General features: G+C 41.0%; 1 protein-coding gene across 2 annotated transcripts in view; it reads right to left on the reverse strand.

Annotated features, from left to right (window-relative positions):
* LOC126185034 (mucin-5AC-like) overlaps window positions 1-20,508 on the reverse strand; it is a 190,803-nt gene that overhangs the window by 20,865 nt on the left and 149,430 nt on the right. For both annotated transcript variants that reach the window (XM_049927775.1, XM_049927774.1), the window contains exon 8: window positions 2,822-2,884. In XM_049927775.1, the coding sequence (XP_049783732.1) occupies window positions 2,882-2,884 (3 nt within the window). In that variant the 3' untranslated portion in view covers window positions 2,822-2,881. The remainder of the gene's footprint in view (window positions 1-2,821; window positions 2,885-20,508) is intronic.

The raw sequence follows: 20,508 nt of genomic DNA on the forward strand, positions 1-20,508 counted from the left end.
TGCAGGCAGGAAAAATGAAAGTGAGGGGTGTGAATGCAGGCAAAAGGCAAGGGGCATGCAAGTAGGCAAAAAAATTTTAACTAATAAAACAAGTAACTTAAATTCAATCCAACCCTCCCTTAATTTATCGACATATTCAACAGAGATGCTAACACCAATAATTTTTTGACTAGCTCATATTTATGTGTAGTTTCCTTTTTGCTTTGCTGCTCATGTACGGAACATGGAAACATACAGTTGGAGCTCCATGTGGTATAAAGGCCATTATTCTGCAGGAATGACGCCAATATACACTCATGTTCAGAAAAAAACAGAACACCTTGAATGACTAGAGATAGGATGTTCATATTCACAGGATTTGTACATTAGTATGTTCTGCACAAATGATTGGCATTTCAGTCACCTCGATCCAGTATATGTTCTGTTGCCTAGTAGGTACAGGGTCTGCCATGGGTCCTAATAACTTGGTTCAAATGGCTCTGAGCACTATGCAACTTAACGTCTGAGGTCATCAGTCACCCAGAACTTAGAACTAATTAAACCTAACTAACCTAAGGATATCACACACATCCATGTCCGAGGCAGCATTCGAACCTGCAACCGTAGCGGTCACTCGGTTCCAGACTGCAGCGCCTAGAACCGCACGGCCACTCCGGCCAGCTCTAATAACTTGTTCCATGTGTGATGGCATCAACGCTTATAAGACACGAATGTTGTCCTTTGGTATAGCCATTCATGCTGCATTCACCCGGTTTCAAAGTTCATCTGTGGTGGTTGGCACTGGGTCGTAGCAGTGCACCCTTTGTTTCACCAAATCCCGCACATTTTCGATTGGTGAAAATGTCTGGTAATATAGTGGGCCAGGGCAAAAGGCTAACATTCTGAGACATCAAGAAGCCATGTGTTTGTGGAACCACATGTGGTTATGAATTGTCTTGGTGAAAAATGACATCTGGATTGTTGTGCAGGAAGGCTAAGGCTATGGGTCGCATGGCGACAGTCACGTAGGACACACTGGTCACAGTGCCCTGGACAAACACAAACTGTGATGTGTGGTTGTACCAAACCGCACCCCACACCATAAGGCGTTGAGTTGGCACTTTATGTCTTTTGCGAATGCAATCACTGTGATCCCGCTCCCCATCTGTAGTGAACTAAAATGCGAGCAGCATTTTCGAACAAACAGAACTTGGAGTCGTCCACAAACACTATCTGATGCCATTCCTGTCCCCAGTGACATTGATCCTTACACCATTGCCATCTAGCATGTTTCTGCATGTACATCAAAGATAGCTGGAGAAGTCGATGACACGCATGTAACGTATCCCGTAATAAACGGTAACGGACTGTCACACCAGATAATGCAAGATGTATTACACTGTTTTGTCAGAGCCAAGGAGAATGCAGATCTGCCCTGCAATGTCATTCAGAGGAGTTGTGTATCTTCCCTGGGGTTGATCTGAGTGGTGCGACGCGACCCATCTCATCAAGTTCTACCGTCTTCCGTGAACCATTCTGCACACGCACATGCGCGCACACAAGCGCACGCGCACACATGCAGCAATACTGAAACACTATCACACACAAGCAGCAATTTCCTGGATAGCTGCATCACAGTCTCTCATGCTAACAATGCGCCCTCTTTCAAATTCACTTATATGATGGTATGGTTTGCGCATACATCTACAAGGTATCCTGTACGTCTGCTCTTGCGACACTGATCCATTACCTTCAGTTTATAGCAACAACAAGAGCCAGAGGCACATTTTAGCATCAGGTGGTGTTACACTACAATATCAATGTTGACCTGGAACCCTCAGGCCGACACGGTTCAAATGCTAATCATTTCTGCAGAACATGCCCTGTGAATATGGTCATCGTATCTCTAATCATTCAAGGTGTTCTTTTTTTTATGTTAATGTATCAAGACTGAGTACTATAGACTCCTGTATGGTAAGAAGTTATTATGCAGGTGATTTAATCAAAATGATTGGCTGATATTCTTTATCAGTGTGCACAGTCACTGGAGTTATACGGAAGTTTGTTAATGTCTCCGGTGGATAACACACACACTTGCAATGAGCTCACCACAGAATACGTTTGAAAGGCCCGTCAGTGCCATTTTTGTTTTATTTCACATAGACAGACAGCATTCATTATTTCACTTCTGGATAGCAATTCTGAGCAAAATTCCTCTTCTGTGCAGAACACAGCACAAATCTTTTTCTACACACGGTTCATCTGATTCTCATCCACCAGGCAGCCTTACGTGTTCTGTGTATGCGCAAACCACTTTGCCACCCTTGTCCACAAGCGCAAGCCTGGGGAGTATGGTTACATATTCTACAGCCCTGCTGCCCGACTGCCCTTGCAACAATGGTTTGTCCTGTTACCTGCAGGCATCCAACGGCCTGTGGATGGCCACTATAGCTAAAACAGCCTGCCCTATGTATTCACGAATTATCACAGACATAACCTCAAAGCTATGTTTTTAGGGTGCTACTGGCAATATCATGTTTAATCAGGACATGCAAGCTATTGCATAGAATATTCTCAACACACACACACACACACACACACACACACACACACACACACACACACACACACTCTCTCTCTCTCTCTCTCTCTCTCTCTCTCTCTCTCTCTCTCTCTCTCGCTCACTCTTTTGCCAATGTGAGAACTTACAGATAATTTGACTACAATATATGGAGCAAGCATAGTACTGAACTTTGGAGCTGACTTATTTCTCTAAGACAAGAATTTTTTGTTACCGAAGGTAACAATGAAGGCAAATAGAAAAATAAAATCATTTACTCACGGCGGAGAGCACCTTTCCCAAAGGCCGGAAACACAAATGCCTTTGAGTTGTGCAGTGAGGTCACTGAAAACATAAAACACACAGTTTGAGTACAAAAATCCCATGCAGGTAGACACGAAACTGAAACAATAATACTCAGGCTTAATCAGAAATAATGGATAACATTTATTTATCAAATTTTGGAATGAGAGGTAGGAAGGAATGTGGGTATGGGGGGCAGAATGAATGAGTGATGAGAATTGGGAGGGGGGAGGGGGGGGCAGTGAATTATGACAGTGTAGGGATTGTGTGGGGAAGCAACAGTGAACAACTGTGATAAAGGGAGGAGGGGACGACAGTGAATGGCTGCGACTAGGGTGGAGAGAGGAAGGGGGCAGTGAATGACTGCGACAGGTGGGAGAGAGAGAGAGGGGGGGGGGGGGGGGGCTGTGAAAGACTGCGGCAGGAGAGGATGGAGGCAGGTAGGGGACAGAGAATGATTGGGGGAACGACTGCAGCAGTGGAAGGGGGGGGGGGCAGGGAGGGGGCAGTGAACGACTGTGGCAGTGGAGGGGGGAGAGGCAGGGAGGGGGCAGTGAACGACTGCGACAGTGGGGGGAGAGGCAGGGAGGGGGCAGTGAACGACTGCGACAGTGGGGGGAGAGGCAGGGAGGGGGCAGTGAACGACTGCGACAGTGGGGGGAGAGGCAGGGAGGGGGCAGTGAACGACTGCGACAGTGGGGGGAGAGGCAGGGAGGGGGCAGTGAACGACTGCGACAGTGGGGGGAGAGGCAGGGAGGGGGCAGTGAACGACTGCGACAGTGGGGGGAGAGGCAGGGAGGGGGCAGTGAACGACTGCGACAGTGGGGGGAGAGGCAGGGAGGGGGCAGTGAACGACTGCGACAGTGGGGGGAGAGGCAGGGAGGGGTCAGTGAACGACTGCAGCAGTGGGGGCGGAGGCAGGGAGGGGTCAGTGAACGACTGCAGCAGTGGGGGCGGAGGCAGGGAGGGGTCAGTGAACGACTGCAGCAGTGGGGGCGGAGGCAGGGAGGGGGCAACGAATGACTGCTACAAGCAGAGGAGGGAGGGGGCAACGAATGACTGCTACAAGCAGAGGAGGGAGGGGGCAACGAATGACTGCTACAAGCAGAGGAGGGAGGGGGCAACGAATGACTGCTACAAGCAGAGGAGGGAGGGGGCAATGAATGACTGCTACAAGCAGAGGAGGGAGGGGGCAACGAATGACTGCTACAAGCAGAGGAGGGAGGGGGCAACGAATGACTGCTACAAGCAGAGGAGGGAGGGGGCAACGAATGACTGCTACAAGCAGAGGAGGGAGGGGGCAACGAATGACTGCTACAAGCAGAGGAGGGAGGGACCAGTGAATGACTGCAACAGGGGGCAGAGGGGGAAGTGAACAACTACCATGGGTTGGGAGGGGGGGGGGGGGGGAGAGTGAATGATGACAGGGTGGAAGTGTGTGAGGCAGAGGGTGGTAGTAGGAGAGATGAATGCGGAAGGAAAACAGAGACAGAAAGGACAGAGCACAATTCAGTGACACAATAGATTACGTAGTGCTTATTTCGGTAAAGTACAAAAAAGAAGGACTATGACTATGGAAAGAAATGTTACTTTCAAACTATTAGCATTTTTTACATCTGTCTCCTGACTAAGAATGTGCTAGGTATGAATACCTAAATTTCCTCACTTTAATCTGTCAGTGAACTGCAGGTGCCTATAGATCCAAGAAATGTCGGTGGTGCGACCCGCATGCACACACACACACACACACACACACACACACACACACACACACACACACAGAGTCTTCTTGATAGTAACAGTTCAAAAGCTACAGAAAGCCTGAAACAGGGGTCCAATCTCTTAGGTACAAAGCTAGTTTGTTCACATCTAAACACATGCCTAAACAGGTTTAGATTTCTTGATCCAAAGTCACACATTGTAAAACTTTCGTGACTATTGTTAGCGCAGCACAAGCCCACTATCAAGCAACAAGAAAGAGTAATGCAAGTACAAGGGCATGCTGAAAAGTAATGCCTCTGATTTTTTTATGTGAAAACTCTTAAAATATTTTAAATAAAACAAATGTCATGTCATGAACGTTCTACACCTTTATTCTTCACGTCTACATATTTACAGCCTTTTGCCACAAGAGGGCTCCTAATTGTAGCATGTAACATGACGATGTGTCTCAACTGTCAGTGCAGCTTGCCCTTTTCTCATGCTGCAAACTACGGATGAAGGGCAACTGGCAAATTCCATATTTTTAGATCCCCAGAAAGCATTTCACAGGGTGCCCCATTGTAGGCTGTTAATGAAGGTCCGAGCATATGGAATAGGTTCACAGATATGCGAGTTGCTCGAAGACTTGATAAGTAATAGAAACCAGTATATTCACCTCGATAGCGAATGTTCATCAGAGACAAGGGTATCGTCATGAGTGTCCGAGGGAAGTGTGAGAGGACGGCTGTTGTTCTCTATATACATAAATGATTCGACAGCCAGGGTGAGCAGCTATCTGCAGTTGTTTGATGATGCTGCTGCTGTGGTGTACAGTAAAGTGCCAAAGTTGAGCGACTGTAGGAAGATACAAGACAACTTAGACAAAATTTCCAGTTGGCATGATGAATGGCGGCTAGCCCTAAATGTGGAAAAACTTAAGTTAATGCGGATGAGTAGAAAGAACAAGCCTGTAACGTTTGGTTACAGTATTACTAGTGTCCTGCTTGACACAGTAAAATCATTTAAATATCTGGGCGTAACATTGCAAAGCGATACAAGATGGAATGAGCATGTGAGAACTGTGGAAGGGAAGATGAATGGTTGGCTTCAGTTTATAAGGAGAATTTTAGGAAAGAGTGGTTCACCTGTAAAGGCGACCACATATATAATATGGTGCAACCTATTCTTGAGTACTGTCGAGTGTTTGGAATTTGTACCAGTTTGGATTGAAGGAAGACATTGTTGAAGCAATTCAGAGGTGTGCTGCTAGATTTGTTACTGGTAGGTTCGAACAACACTTAAGTGTTACGCAGGTGCTTTGGGAATTCAAATGGCGGTTCCTAGAGGGAAGGTGATGTTATTTTCAAGAAACACTATTGAGAAAATTAAGGGAACTGGCATTTGTAGCTGACTGCTTAATGATTCTACTGCCTCCAACATACACAGCGCATAAGGACCACAAAGATAAGATTCGAGAAATTAGGGCTCATATGGAGGTATATAGATAGCTCTTTATTTGCGAGTGGAATAGGAAAGGAAATTAGTAGTAGTAGTAGTAGTAGTAGTAGTAGTGGTGGTGGTGGTGGTGGTGGTGGTGGTGGTACACGGTGCCCTCCACCATGCAATGTATGGCAGCTTGCAGAGTATCGATGTAGATGCAGAAAGTAGGAACAGCATGCTGTAATTGCATTTTGAATTCATCCACACATGGAGCACAGCTCCATCAGCATGATAATGCCAGACCACGCAAGAGTACCGAGACATCTGCAACAATCTGATGCTTTGGGTTCACTGTTGTCAATCATCCTCCCTAAGGCCGGTATTACACTATCAAATAACTTTGTCAAATTTCTTTGTCAAAGATATTTGTCAAAGATATTTGTCAAAGATATTTGATGATGTAATAGGAACTTCGTCAAATGTCGTCCAATATTTGATCAATCTAGGGCCTCACTGTAGATTTGATCAAAGAAATCGCTTGTCTTCTGTTCACTGCAATGTGACATGTTACCACATGGAGCGCTAGCATCGCTGCAGCGTTCTGTCGTCTGAAGTGTTTTTATAAACATTGCCGGTAAATACAATTGGTGTGTGCCGACAACTACAAAATTAGTAGAGATGTATGAAGCTGATGAGGCGCTTTACAACGCGAGGCACTATGAATACAAAAATAGATTAAGAAGACTGGAGACCTAACCTAACCTAACAACCCTCTCCTGTAGCAAGGAAACTGAGTGTTACAGTGAGCCTGTCTTCTGAAGATGTAGCAGTTCTTAAGTGAGTATTGTGCTTTGTGATATGAGGATACACTTCACTGAGCACATACAGACATGTATGCTCATCCATTCTTAAGTAATTGATGGACGACTTGACGTCTTCCACTGTAAGCTCACGTAACAAGTTTTGTTGAATGCTTTTATCGTGTCATCATAAAACCCACAGCTTCACTCAGATTAGATTAGCTTTTCGTTCCATAGATCCGTGCTGAGGAGATCCTCGTGGATGTGAAACATGTCAATTTTTTTAAAATCTGAAATAACAATACTAATAGTATGAATAAATACAATTATTTCTATTAAAATTTTCGTCAATGGAGTAGAAGGAGTTGGCCACTAGTATGTCTTTCAGGCTCCTTTTAAACTGATCTTTACTTGTAACTAAACTTTTTATGTTTGCTGGCAAATTATTGAAGATGAGTGTTCCTGAGTAGTGGACCCCTTTTTGAAGTAAAGTAAGTGCTTTTAAGTCCTTGTGCAGATCATTTTTGTTCCTGGTATTGTATGTATGAACTGAGTTGTTTGTTGGAAAGAGAGATATATTATTTAGGACAAATTTCATTAAGGAGTAAATACACTGAGAGGCAGTAGTTAGTATACCCAGTTCTTTGAAGAGGTTTCTGCAGGACGTCCGTAAATTTACTCCACAAATAATACGTATTACACGCTTTTGGACTCTGAAAACTCTTGTTTGACTTGAAGATTTACCCCAAAATATTGTACTATATGACATTATGGAATGAAAGCAGGCAAAGTATGCAAGCTTTTTCATTTTTATGTTGCCTATGTTTGCTAACACTCTAATTGCAAATACAGATTTGTTAAGGCGTTTCTGCAGTTCTGTGGTGTGCTCCTCCCAACTGAATTGATCATCAAGTTGTAATCCCAGGAATTTAAGAGTGTCAACCTCGTATGTATGGTTCCTTTTTTTTCCCCACTTCTTTTCAGCATGTGCACACAATGCAATTGCGGTACGTGCAACTGCTGCGGTTAATAACAAGTTGTTGTCAGCCATCTTGAACTTTGACGAAAAATTTGATGACAGTGTAATACCCCTTCTAGCGCTACATCAAAGATCTTTGTCAAATATATTTGACGGAATATTTGATCACATCTTTGATCAAATCTTTGACAAAGAAATTTGATAGTGTAATACCGGCCTAAAGTCCCAACTTGGCCCCAACCAATTTTCATCATCTGTTTCCAAAATCTGAATTACAAATCTGACGACTTCATTTCAACGGTAATGAAGTAGTGCAAGCAAAGTTGAGGTTATGGCTCTGTCAACAAAGTCAAGAATTCTACAGTGAGGGTATTAAACTGCTGTATCATTGGGAGAAATGTGCTCTTTACCAGGGTGACTGTTGAGAAGTAAATTTATAGACATGAAGAATAACGATATAGACTGTTAATAATGTTTATTTATTTAAAATCTTTATGAGTTTTCACACAAACAATTCAGAAGTATTACTGTTCAGCATGCTCTTTTAAAACTTGTGTGCTCGCTTCCTTGAATTTCGTATCAAGATACAGCAGCCCAAATATGTGCTCTCATCTTATTCCCTATCCTCTACCTTTCTTGCTGCGCATACACATCAGCCAATACTACTACATTCTGCGAAGATGAGTACGGGATCTGGTTGATGGCAACGTTTATCACAGGCCCTATTTTTTCAAGATGAGTCCTGCAGGTCTTGTTATCTGTACCTTCACTGGTAAACACCATGACAGCCTTTTACACACCATCATCATTCAAACCCTTCAGCAGCATGGATGTGTGGGTAGAATGATTTTTCTGCAAGACAGCACTTCTCCTCACACTGTACAACCAGTGAAGTGGTTGCTGCAGGGGCATTTTGGAAATGTTAGCATTATCAGGCATCATTTCCCTAAAGTCTGGCCATCCAAGTCACCTGATCTTAATCCGAGTTACTTCTGGCTGTGGGGCTTTCTGAAAGATGTTGTGTTCACTTCTCCAATTACAAACATAGCTGAACTTTAACCACAGACTGCACAATGCATTCTGGACATAACCCCCGAGATCACTGATCTGTTGCGGAACATGTAATTCCTCGATTTCAACTTCTGGGAGAAAACAGTGGACAGTGTATTGAACAGGTCTTGCAACAGTCTCACAACAAGAGGAAACTGATGACATTTTGCTTTTTATGTGGTTTTTGGCCTCACAACAATTTAAAACAGATTTTTCCCATCCAATGTGGTATTACCTTGCTGTGATGGATGGGCCTTACCTAACCAACAGTCACAGCTGTTGACTGCCAAATATGTGCAGTCATGCACTGAACAGTAAGGATGATGTAATGTGCAATTTTAACAATACCCAGCCTACTGTGATTCATGTGTCATTTGTAGCCAGCCTCATTTACATTAAGATGCTTACAGTGCCATTTATTGGTAAATTTTCATTAATCATCTTTTGTTCCCTGTGTCAATAATATGCTGTTCAAATCTGATGACATTCTGAGCAGTGGTTCACCTTCTACAGTATTCTGAAACTGTAACTTTTAATTATTGACACCCTCTATTTAGGAGAGGTGCCTAAGGTTTCCAATTTTTGTTGTTGACTAACAAACTTCTTACTCTATATTTACCCATAACTCTAGCAGTTTCATTTATACACCGTCATTGCTTTTACATATGGCCTAAAAATAAGACAGTTTTGTACTCTTTGTCCAGCATGAGGACAGCATTAACAGCAGTACCCAGTTCAGGGAGAAAGGGAACAAACAACATGCCTTCCTGGATATGAGAGTAACGAATATTAATATGATGCTAGAGCATACACTTTATATAAAACCATACACAAGAATTCAAATCCTCAACAATGACAGAAAGCAAGTACAATTTAAGAAAACTTCATGAATGAGAAATAGCTATGATTCTCAGCTCCATTTAAGGGTTAAGGCCTTATCCAGACCCTTCCTGGTTTAGGCCTAAAATAGAAAATCAACCATGGACTTTGTATAATATCTTTACAGATCTACAATGAGGCCCACTGAAGTAACATATGTGACAAAATGTTTGGGTCAAGCATATAGAAAAGGAACATATTGTATTTCGCAGAAACTTGATTTCAAAAATCCAAAATTTAAAAAAAAAAAAAAACACACACACACACACACACACACACACACACACACACACACACACACACACACACACATTAACAAGAGCTTCAAAGCACAGCAAGTTTATTCACCAATTTGAACACCATGCCAAATAGTCTTCAAAGTTTTAATGAATTAAACTTACAAACAAAGAGAAATCCAGTAATAAACTGATGCTATCTTGGAGGAGGTATCAACCAGTTAGATGGTCACTTACTATGTACAGTTCCAAATATGCTTCAGTAATAAATGAAGGAGTCAAACTTTGATTAAGAGTCTATCTTGCACCTAACTGAAATTCTATTTTTAGAATTCTGATGGGTCCACCCACAACGTGTCATTGGTTTTTGATATTTCACCAGAGTTGTTGCCATCTTCACGTGGTTACCGATGACTGCTGATCTGCTTGGGTCAGCATCCTTTATACACTGGCTGTCTCCCCCCCCCTCTCCTCAAACATTACTCCACTCCTGTTGCTGTCTGTACACCCAACAGTCACTGCAGCGGTTGACAGAGCTGGCAATGTCCAGCTATGAGCAGTAGCCCTTATTGCATGGGAACACACTGCTTTTCTTCAGCTCGTTGTGAGCTTCCACACCTGACACAGTTACAGGCCACTATCTTTGTTAATTAGACCATCTTTGAGACTAATTTCAATGGCCTCTAATCATTCACTCCCAAGAGGAGGCACATTTCCTAAGTATCTTGATTTTGTTGTAACCTAGAGTATAGTCAGTTTTTATGCTACAGTTGGCCACAGTCAATTCAGCAGTCTGCCGTAATTCAGTGTTGTGTTTGTTTATGTTCACAGCACGTCACATCTACTGTGCATACAGTTTCTCCATGTACGTGTTGCTGCATTGGCAGGGAATTTGGCAGACACTGTCTTGTGAAGGCCTAGTCCATCCTTTGTTACACCTAGTAGTGCCAATGGCTTAGGGAGTAGGCAGAATACGCATTTGAAATTGTGTTGCTCCAAGATTCTGCTGGCTTGTCTGAGGGTATTGCTGAAAAACAGGATGCACACCAATGATTTGTGCTCCTATTTTTATTTGTGGTGTTGTCTATGTACAACCTGTATTAAAAGCACGACTCATCTGCTTGTTGCCAATATCTATTCCTATGGAATATTGGACCCATGTGCTTCAGTTCAGTTGGAAAGTTGTCTTTCTTACAGTTGGAGCGTGCCCTGTGAGCAAGAGCACATAAAATACCTTCCTGCTGGGAGCTGTTACCACTGGAGGCATGCAGATAGAGATTGGTGCCTGTAGGCTTTCTGTAAACACTGCATCCCAGTTGCCATGTGGTTTTCATTTCACCAGGATATCAAGAAATGGGAGGACATCATCATCTTCCACCGCCATGGTAAACTCCGTATTGCAGTGAAATGAGTTGAGGTGATAAAGAAATTCACCTAAGCTGTCCCATCCACACAGCCAAGTGACGAATGTGTCACCCATGTAAACACAGAAAAAGATTGGTTTTTGTTGTGCTTGCCCCAGGGTCTTCTCCTCAAAATCTTCCATGAACAAATTCATTTCAACCAGCGACAGAGGACACCCTGTGGTAACACCATCCATCTGTTCATAATTATTTCCATCTAACAGGGGCTATTTTGAAGTGAGCACAAATTCTGAGTGTCTCATCAAGTACGTCACCAATTATTATCGTTTTTCTGGATTCATTTAGTGGTACCTTGGCAGAGAGGCACACTATCTCAAAACTCCCTAGAAGATCTGTATTACTGCGGCGAAGTTTTGGTACACGTTGTACAAATTTAATTAAATTATGGATGTCATGTTGGAATTTCCCCACAGATGGACTCACAAGAGCATTCATGTGTCAAGTCGTAGTTTGCTGCTCCCATCTTACTGACTGGACCACAATGGGATGCCCTCTTTGTGGACTAGTATCAGCATATATAGTTATGGTAGCACAGTAACTCTTGGTTCGAAGTTCATTGGTTTTTCTCTGGAGGTGACTTGTCTGATTTCATATTTTCTTGAATGATGCACCATCGAGAAGCCCATACATTTTCTGTTTATATTCTGAGTGCAATTGCAACACTGCAGCATTCCCTTCGTCAGCAGGCAGAATGACCTAATCTGTACAGTCAGATAACTTGCAGACGGCCACTCTTTACACCTTTGACTTGTCACTCTTTGGTGGTGTGGTCCTAGTGAATGCACAGCACATTTTACGGTGTAGTTATTTGGCCTGACTGACACAGCATATATGGCTTAATTCCACACTGCTCATGATGTCCCCAATCAGTAGAGATGTAGGAGTCACACCAAGTTTAGTCCTTAACTAGTCTTTTAGAAGATTTGGCACATTTACAAAACATCACCGTTAGGAATTCAACAATGTTCAGTTCACTGGTGAAACTTATGGAAGGAAAAAACTAAAAAGCTGAAGCAATAACGTGTACAAGAGCTTTCCTCTGAGTATTAGTGTAATACAATACTAAAAATGCTTGGTTGGAACGAATTCACGCATATCTCCCACATGCACTCTCTTCACAGTCTAAACCAAGAAGTCATTTCTCAAAGTAATGAATCTAAAATAACATTGTGCTGTCAGAGAAAACTGTCATGCAATATGAAATTATTAAGATCCACATTGAACGTGAAGATGCTCACCAATCAAATATTCCAAAGCAAAAGGGAGGGGGGTTCTCTCAAATTGAGAGCGCATGTCAAGTTTAAAATAATCTCTGTAAATATTGTAAGTTTGTGGAGGAGTAATTTGAACTACAAGAGCAACAATAACTTTTTCCAGAATTCAAATATTTTGCAAACTGAATTTCAAGAATAACGTTACTAAATCAAAGTTCCTGAAGTCCTGCTCCAAGTGGTGGGGTGGGGAGCAAGGACTTCTACAATGCTTCCTTTTCACAATACTATTAGGTAATAGATATTTTAAGGGAAACAGTTTAGGAGTGGTTCAAACTTTCTGAAGACAACTGTTATTATATGAAGCTACAATACATAGCTGAAAAATCTCAGAACACCACCTGTTCTGTGTTCCAAAGTTGTTACTGATGTGACTCATACAGTACAGAACCTACATTTTGTTACTACTGCTGTGTTTAAACTATGGGAAGGTATTTCACTTGTTTATGATATTCTGAAAGAAAAAATGGTGTCCTCTCTTCATCAAGCAAAGACAATAAGTAGGTCCATATGTAACACGTCATTTCCGAGTCTGTATGGACAAGAGTTCAGAGGAATAATTATCGAACTTTCATTTTAGCTGAAGTAGCAATTTTTAGTTCATTTTAATCTAAACCTGATAGAATGGCCTGTCTTGGAACATGACCATAGCTGTCAACAAGGTTTTGTTTCTGCAATAAAGTACCAGCCATCTTCACGTGGTTACAGATGACATGCATGCTGAACATTTTGTACAGAGCGTGAAATATTTAGACCTTCCAGCGATTGACAGGCATTCTCTCAGTACCATTACATGGGAATTTATAATGTTTTAAGTCCTGGGAGAAATCAGCACTAATCATAAATGTAATTAGCAGGAGGAAAGGGGATGACCAATGATAATGCCCATGACTGAGTTACAAGCAACACAACAGTGTTGATTGGCAGGAAGGCCTCAAACTTAAGTGTTACACTGTGAATAGTCAAGTTAATGTAATAGGATAAAAAGGTTACAAGAATCTGGAAATGCATTATTGTGCATGAACTTCAAGTTATGATTAGTTTGCTTTTGATTTTTGTTAAGTGGAGGTTTGCAGTTTAGTGAAAGTGCATGTTGTTCTACCTAGTGTTCAGCAAAAACTGCAGTTTCTTTTGAATTGGTACATGTTATTAACTGCAAATACTAAGAAGAAACACAGGTACTGAAAGGCCATTTAACAAAAAAATACCACCATATCCAATATTTTTCATATTTTCGTAACTCCTACAGCTCAATGGCACATTTGTCCACTTAATGTTATTGTTGGTTCCACTATAGGAAAGAGATACGAGGAGAACTTGATAAGTGTCATCATCCTATTTCCCAGGAACTTCATTAAGTGGACGAGCACTCAAAACAAACGAATGACTTAGTTTATCCATAGATTCTCGACCATTTCTGAAAAAACGATAGTCGCAGTTTTTGAGCTATTTTTCAGATACTTTATGAGCCTTCTACTGCACGATATCCTCAGACAAGATGGTGGCTCAGTGGTTAGATCGCAGCTTCTTAATTTTGTGCCCTATGTTCAAAAGCCTATTATTATTTTATTGTTTTCATTTATTTACTCATGCCCGTACAAGGTTAGTACAAAAATTTTCTTATCAAATATGGGTATACAAGGGTTTTATATTAAATGTAAAATTACGGCTGCATTTCACAATAAAAGCCAAACACGTGTGTGTGTGTGTGTGTGTGTGTGTGTGTGTGTGTGTGTGTTTTTTTTTTTTTTTTTTTAAGGGTTACAATCTTTTTAAATTTTCATATTCTGGTATTTCATTCTCTTATTGATATGTTTATTTTTCAGGAATATTTGGTGTATTCTCTTGGATGATACCACCTGTAGAAACATTCGAAACACAGATATTCCAAATGCAACAAGCATTGCACGAAGGCATGTTTGCCACAGTGATGTTTCTCCATATGAATCTCACTCAGGAAAGATACACGGTAACATTGGTGAAGAATTCATGCATTGGCAATAATTTCATGGCAAACCATGCATAATGGATCAGTTTTCTGAATACTAGCACTTCCTGTTGATTATGAATTAAAATACACTATAGGAACTTCACTGAAAACAATTTAAAATAATTTTCTAGCTTTTTTTAAATTCATTCACCTGACACAGAATTAGTAGACGAAAACGAACAATGTTACATCAATATACAATGGAAAACATTCATGTAGTAATCACCTGCAGGAATGGGTACATAAATGAAAAACAAAAATAAAAGTAATAATTGGGTTTCGAACATGGGGTACAAAATTAAAAAGCTGCAATGCTAACCACTGCGACACGTTTTTGTATGAGGATTGTGCACAGTAAAAAGCACAGAGTTACCTGGAGAATATCTTGAAAACTTTGACCATTATTTTTTCAGAAACAGTTGAGTAGCTACAGATAAGCTGAGACACATGTTCTTTAATTTTGTCCCTCTTCCACCTTGTGAAGTTTCTGGGAAATCGTGTTATGGCACTTGCTGTGTTCTCCTTGTCAGTCAAATGTAACTCTAACAATCTTGCCCAAGTTCACCTGGTGCACAGGATTTAAATACTCGTATATAATGTGTCTAGTATGATGTGACCCATTTGGGTAACATAATGTCGTAACATGCAGATACACAGGAAAGGACACTTGTTATCATTAAATAATCAAAGATAACCCTCTCCAAAAATTTTAGGTTTCTAATCCAAGACTGACAGATGTCAGGATGCTTTAAGGTTCCACAAATATCATTTGCCGATTTAGTTGTGTATTAGTGTTTAAAGTAAATTCTAGTTTGACACACTGCTACCACAAACAAAGATACTAATGACAAAAGAACAAATAACTGCTAGAATAATATAGCTGTGAAAGCCAATGAACTTACATGAGCAAATTATTGGTTTTCCAGAACAATTTGGGTTCCGAAGAAATGTAGGAACATGCAAGGCAATTGACACAACAACTTATTTTAGAAGATGGGTTGAAGAAACTCAAAACTACATTTACAGCAGTCAGCATTTGACAATGCTGACTGGAATTCTCTTTGAGATTCTGTAGATAGGCAGGAGAGCATTCAGGGAGCGAAACGTGATTTACAACTTGTACATAATCCAGACTGCACTTCCAGTAGTTTAAGATGATGAAATCAAATCAGCGGGTGAGAAAAAGGGCTAGGCTGATAGGACGTATCCTGAGCCATCAAAAAACAGTTAATTTGGTAAAGAAGGGAAGTGTCGCGGCTAAAAGTTACACAAGAAGACTAAAAATTCAATACAGTAAGCAGGCTTAAATAGCTGTAGGGTGCAGTTTTTACTCAGAGAGTAAGACAGATTAAGGTGGAGAGCTGCATCAAATCAGTTTCCAGACTGAAGACTACTATCAATTGCTTGTCAAAGCCTGAGAAGTATCACCAAATTTGTCTCCTACATATTTGCTATAGTGGTGCAAGAAAATGCCATAGTTCCACTTTTAAACAACAAACTTAATGCCTTTATTTTGATGGCGAATGCGAAACGTGATTACAAATATATCTAAAAGTTAAAAGATATTTGAGATGAAAAAGTGAGGCACCTTACTTTGCACAGTTTGAAAAAAACCGACACTGTTGAATTAGCAGTGCATAACTGACAACATTTTATAAACTATTAATGCCAGACATAAAATTATGAATAAATTAATCAAGGATTCTTTAACATGGCTAGATTGTTAGGATGCAATCACGAGAGAGTGACACAAACAAATAGCTTAATACTGCACAAATCTAATAAAAAAGTGAGGTTATATTTCTATGTGGTCAGTCATAATCTATCATTTCCATATAATTGTTTTTCTACCCAGGACTTTCCATTGTTAGATTGCATTCATTTATACATAAAAGGAGTTTTAATTTTTTTACACCATTCTGTATTGCCAAGAATTTTCAAGTGATGATACTTTTGTATACAGGATTTGAACCAACTGCAAATAATCTTAGTGCAAACCTCACATCATCATTCAATCATTTGAATATATTGAGCAGAGACTGGTTCTATGGTGCTTTACATTGTTGCACACACATTTGCAACAGTTTCAAGAGAAGACTCTCCATTCAATGTAATATAGTGTGTAGATACTGTTCTTTTATGGAATCGACGATCCAATTAAACAACAGGCAACAAGAATTCTTCTGTTGTCCAGTAACACACAAGGAGCCACATGGAATGCTTTTTGGGAAATTAAAAATACAGTTTCAACAATAATCAACAATTTCACTCCTCTGCATGAATGATACTCATATGTAACATGTCAAAGTTTGTAGAAATTTCCTAAGTAACATATTCTATCTACTCAGATAATCATATTCAAGCTTAGATTATGTTGTAGACATGCAGAATTTCATGTAAACCCCTACGAACATTGAATTTAGACTTAAGGAAGACACACTTCCCTGTAGAGTTACTGTTTCATAGGAGGGTTAGTGGGAGATGACTGCCTGTTTTAAACTTATAGGCCCTTCTCCTCAATGATGTGATGTCATGAAGTTGTCCAATTCCTAAATGCACAGCTGACATTTTGAACAGCATTATAAAATTTCTAGGTGAAACAGAAAGGGTTACTTAACTGTGCTGCTGTTTATTTACTCTATTATTACACAGAGATTTATGCAAGTACCTGTATTAACACACCGACTGCTGCATGCGTAGTGATGGATCATAATCATAAACCTGCCCTTCTGTGTGTCATTCACTACATTCCGTACTCTGAAAATTCTCTACATATGATGACACATTCTTTCCTTAACTCTATTGAAGCAATATTATGATACTAATTTATACAATTTAACTTAATGATTGAAACACTAATCCTACACATCTAAGGTACGATGAATGGAATCTGCATTCTTATGATATCTTTCAAAAATAATCGATATACTAACCACCAACATTTTGACAAAATAATGACAGACCTTTTTTATGAAAATTTGTTTTTACTGGTATTCAAAAAGTTGAAGATGTTTTACTCTGGCTTGAATTTCACTGTCTGAAAATATTTCTTTTTCATTGAATATGGCCTTAGAACTCATTCCAAATTAAGAAAATATTTCCAACAGAAAAAATTATCTTACTGAGGACAAATGACTGCTACCACAGGATGAATAGAAAAGAAATAAACAGAAGAGTGAAAACGACCTGGGGTAATTTTAGTATGGAGAATAACGTTTCGAAAAAATGTTTTCAATATGCCAAACTGAAATCTTACAACCAAAATGTATTACCTTTTTTACTCGGAAACGAGACATGAACTTTAGAACGTAAACCATTCATACAGTAAGGTAGAAAAGTCACCAATGGAAAATAGTGTGTTTGAAAAGCAATTAATGGAAAAATACATGTTGTAAACTACTATGAGAGAAAGAAAAAGCAAACAAATTGATCAGGGAAGAGACCAGAGTGGATGATGTAATTATGATTGTAATGAAAATAAAATGAAGGTGGGCAGGAGATGTAGCCAAGTGAATGGATGGCACATGGCCTAAGGGAATGATTTGCTGGATTCCAAGAAATAAGAAATGACCAATATGGTGACACAATGGAAGATGTGTAGACCATATTACAGAATATGCAGCAGCAGCAGCATGGATCTTATCATTTATGATCAAAATACATTGGAAAGTCTATAGCATGCCTCTTAACTGGTAGTGGATGTCAAATGGCTCATAATGGTCCAAATCTACTGAAATAGTGATAATAGAAATTATAATCGAAAAATAATTATTAAAAGTGGTTACGAAATCAAAATGGAACTTTTTTTTTTTTTTTTTTTTACATCTAAAAGTCTTATGTTGCCCCAAGTTGGGAACTATTGGTCTACATGCACAACAGTGCATATACTGACATAATGAACTACTATAAAACAAAAATTAAAAAAAAAATGCCTATGGAATCATTTCGCACAATGGGCTGGAATAAATAGCATTTAATAAAATCAACATTTCATACATGATACAATGAATATATATGGGGTTTAAGCACCTGCCTTGTAAAATCAATGGGACAGGAAACTGTGCTACGTCAGTATCAAAAAAATTCTGTCAAAATTCCCTTTAATTTTCTTTAGGCTCTCAGCATGTAGTCATTACCTACTGAGCCGTGAGTGGCTCGTGTTCCCGCCATCACATATTTTACACCCTGTTTTTAACGTACTTCCATCTCATCTCACTACGTTAATCTAAATTACTACTGTCACCGAGTTGCTGCCTTGCCTGACCGTGAGCGGCGTTAGCAGCGCGTATCAATATATCCCTTCTCGTACGATCTTTGCTCGACTGCTATTACTTCCTGGTTGCCCGTCGTAGCTAGAGAGTTCGGGTAGGCAAGTTCATATCGCAGTTCAGGCTGCAAGTTCGGCTCTGCCAGTCAGTTGGAATGTGTCTGGAGCGCAGTCTGGACCTGCCAGTCATGGAGTGGCAATGTGGCACTAGGGCAGTTGGGTTGGAGCAACAGTGAGGTCTGCATCGACATGGCTTGCCCGACCATTGCCTCCATGCATTACTTGAGCCGGGCCATGGTCTTGGTGGATCGTCGGTCGGTCGCCCTACCGGACGACGCGTTTTGGCTCGCCAATCATTCATGAGTCGGCTATGTGCAATGCGGCACTAGTGCAGTAGGGTTGGAATAGCAGCGAGGCCCGCATTGACATGGCTCGCCCGACCGTTGCTGCTTCGCATCACCTGAGCCGGGCCAGTCTTGGTAGAGCTTCGGTCGGTTGTCCTACCGGATGACGTGTTTGGGCTCACTGATCGTTTCTGTGTGTGTGTGTGGGGGGGGGGGGGGGGGGGGCGCATCAACTCCTGATTTGTCTTCGTGTGTGTTTAGTTCCTGTTGTGTATCGTTCAGGTCTTCGTGCAAGTATTTGTCAGGTTGTGTGTGTAGTTGGTGTTATTTCCACTGATGAGCGTTTGAGATGTTGTCGGCATTCTGAGAGGAGTCTGTCGGTTGTGTCAGACAAGGGAAGTTCTCTGCATAGTGCAGTCGGCTGGGGCCGCTGGCAGTCCCTGGGCAGTGTCTCAGCATGTGTGGAGCTGTCCAATTGCTACGAGCTTTGTGGTTCGCTGACTCAGGACGTCCAGGTTGAGTAGTGGTTTCAACTACCCAAGCCATGCATATTAATGTTGTGGTGGTTCGCTTTGGTGGTTTGCTGTTGGGGAGGTTTTCCGGTGAGCAACACCAAGTGGCTCTACTGCTGAGATTTAGCCGCCATGCGGTGCAATTAACTATTTTGGTTGACTACGATTTGAGTGACCCAGTGGAATTTTCTGTCTTGTGGCCTTTAGTGTTCTGGTTACGTGCCCTGGGCACTGACGTAAATTCAGGCAGTGTTCTTTTGAGTGAGTTAACTATTACAGTCTTTCAATTCAAGTGTATCAGCGGAATTTTCTGCCTAGTGGCCATTAGTGTTCCGGTTACCTGCCCTGACCACTAACATACCATCAGGCAGCGTCCTTTTCTCACCTGTTGTTGCTGTCCAACATGGTGTGTAATTTTGACAGCTAATACATACTCCATTGTGGATTATCATGTTTGTAACATTTCCGGTTGGGGTTCCCATGTACCAATTGATGGGAAGCAAGTTGTTGTGTCGGTCAGTCCGTGGCTGCCCCCTGGTTGGGTTCTGACAGATCAAGTATAGTTGGGCTCACCACCTGTCTCACCTAAGTGAATGAGGGCAGACCGACCTCCCTGGAGGCCTTCTGAGTGCCACCAGTGTTTAATTATCTGTTGTCAGCTATTTTAAATTTTAGGCTTGTGGTTATTGTTTGTTTCTTAAAATTTTGCAAATTTAATTTTTAAGTTTATCTTTCAAGCTTAAACACTGTGGCCTTCTGCCTTCAAAGATTAT

The sequence above is a fragment of the Schistocerca cancellata genome, chromosome 4 (assembly GCF_023864275.1).
Source record: "Schistocerca cancellata isolate TAMUIC-IGC-003103 chromosome 4, iqSchCanc2.1, whole genome shotgun sequence".
NCBI lineage: Eukaryota > Metazoa > Arthropoda > Insecta > Orthoptera > Acrididae > Schistocerca > Schistocerca cancellata.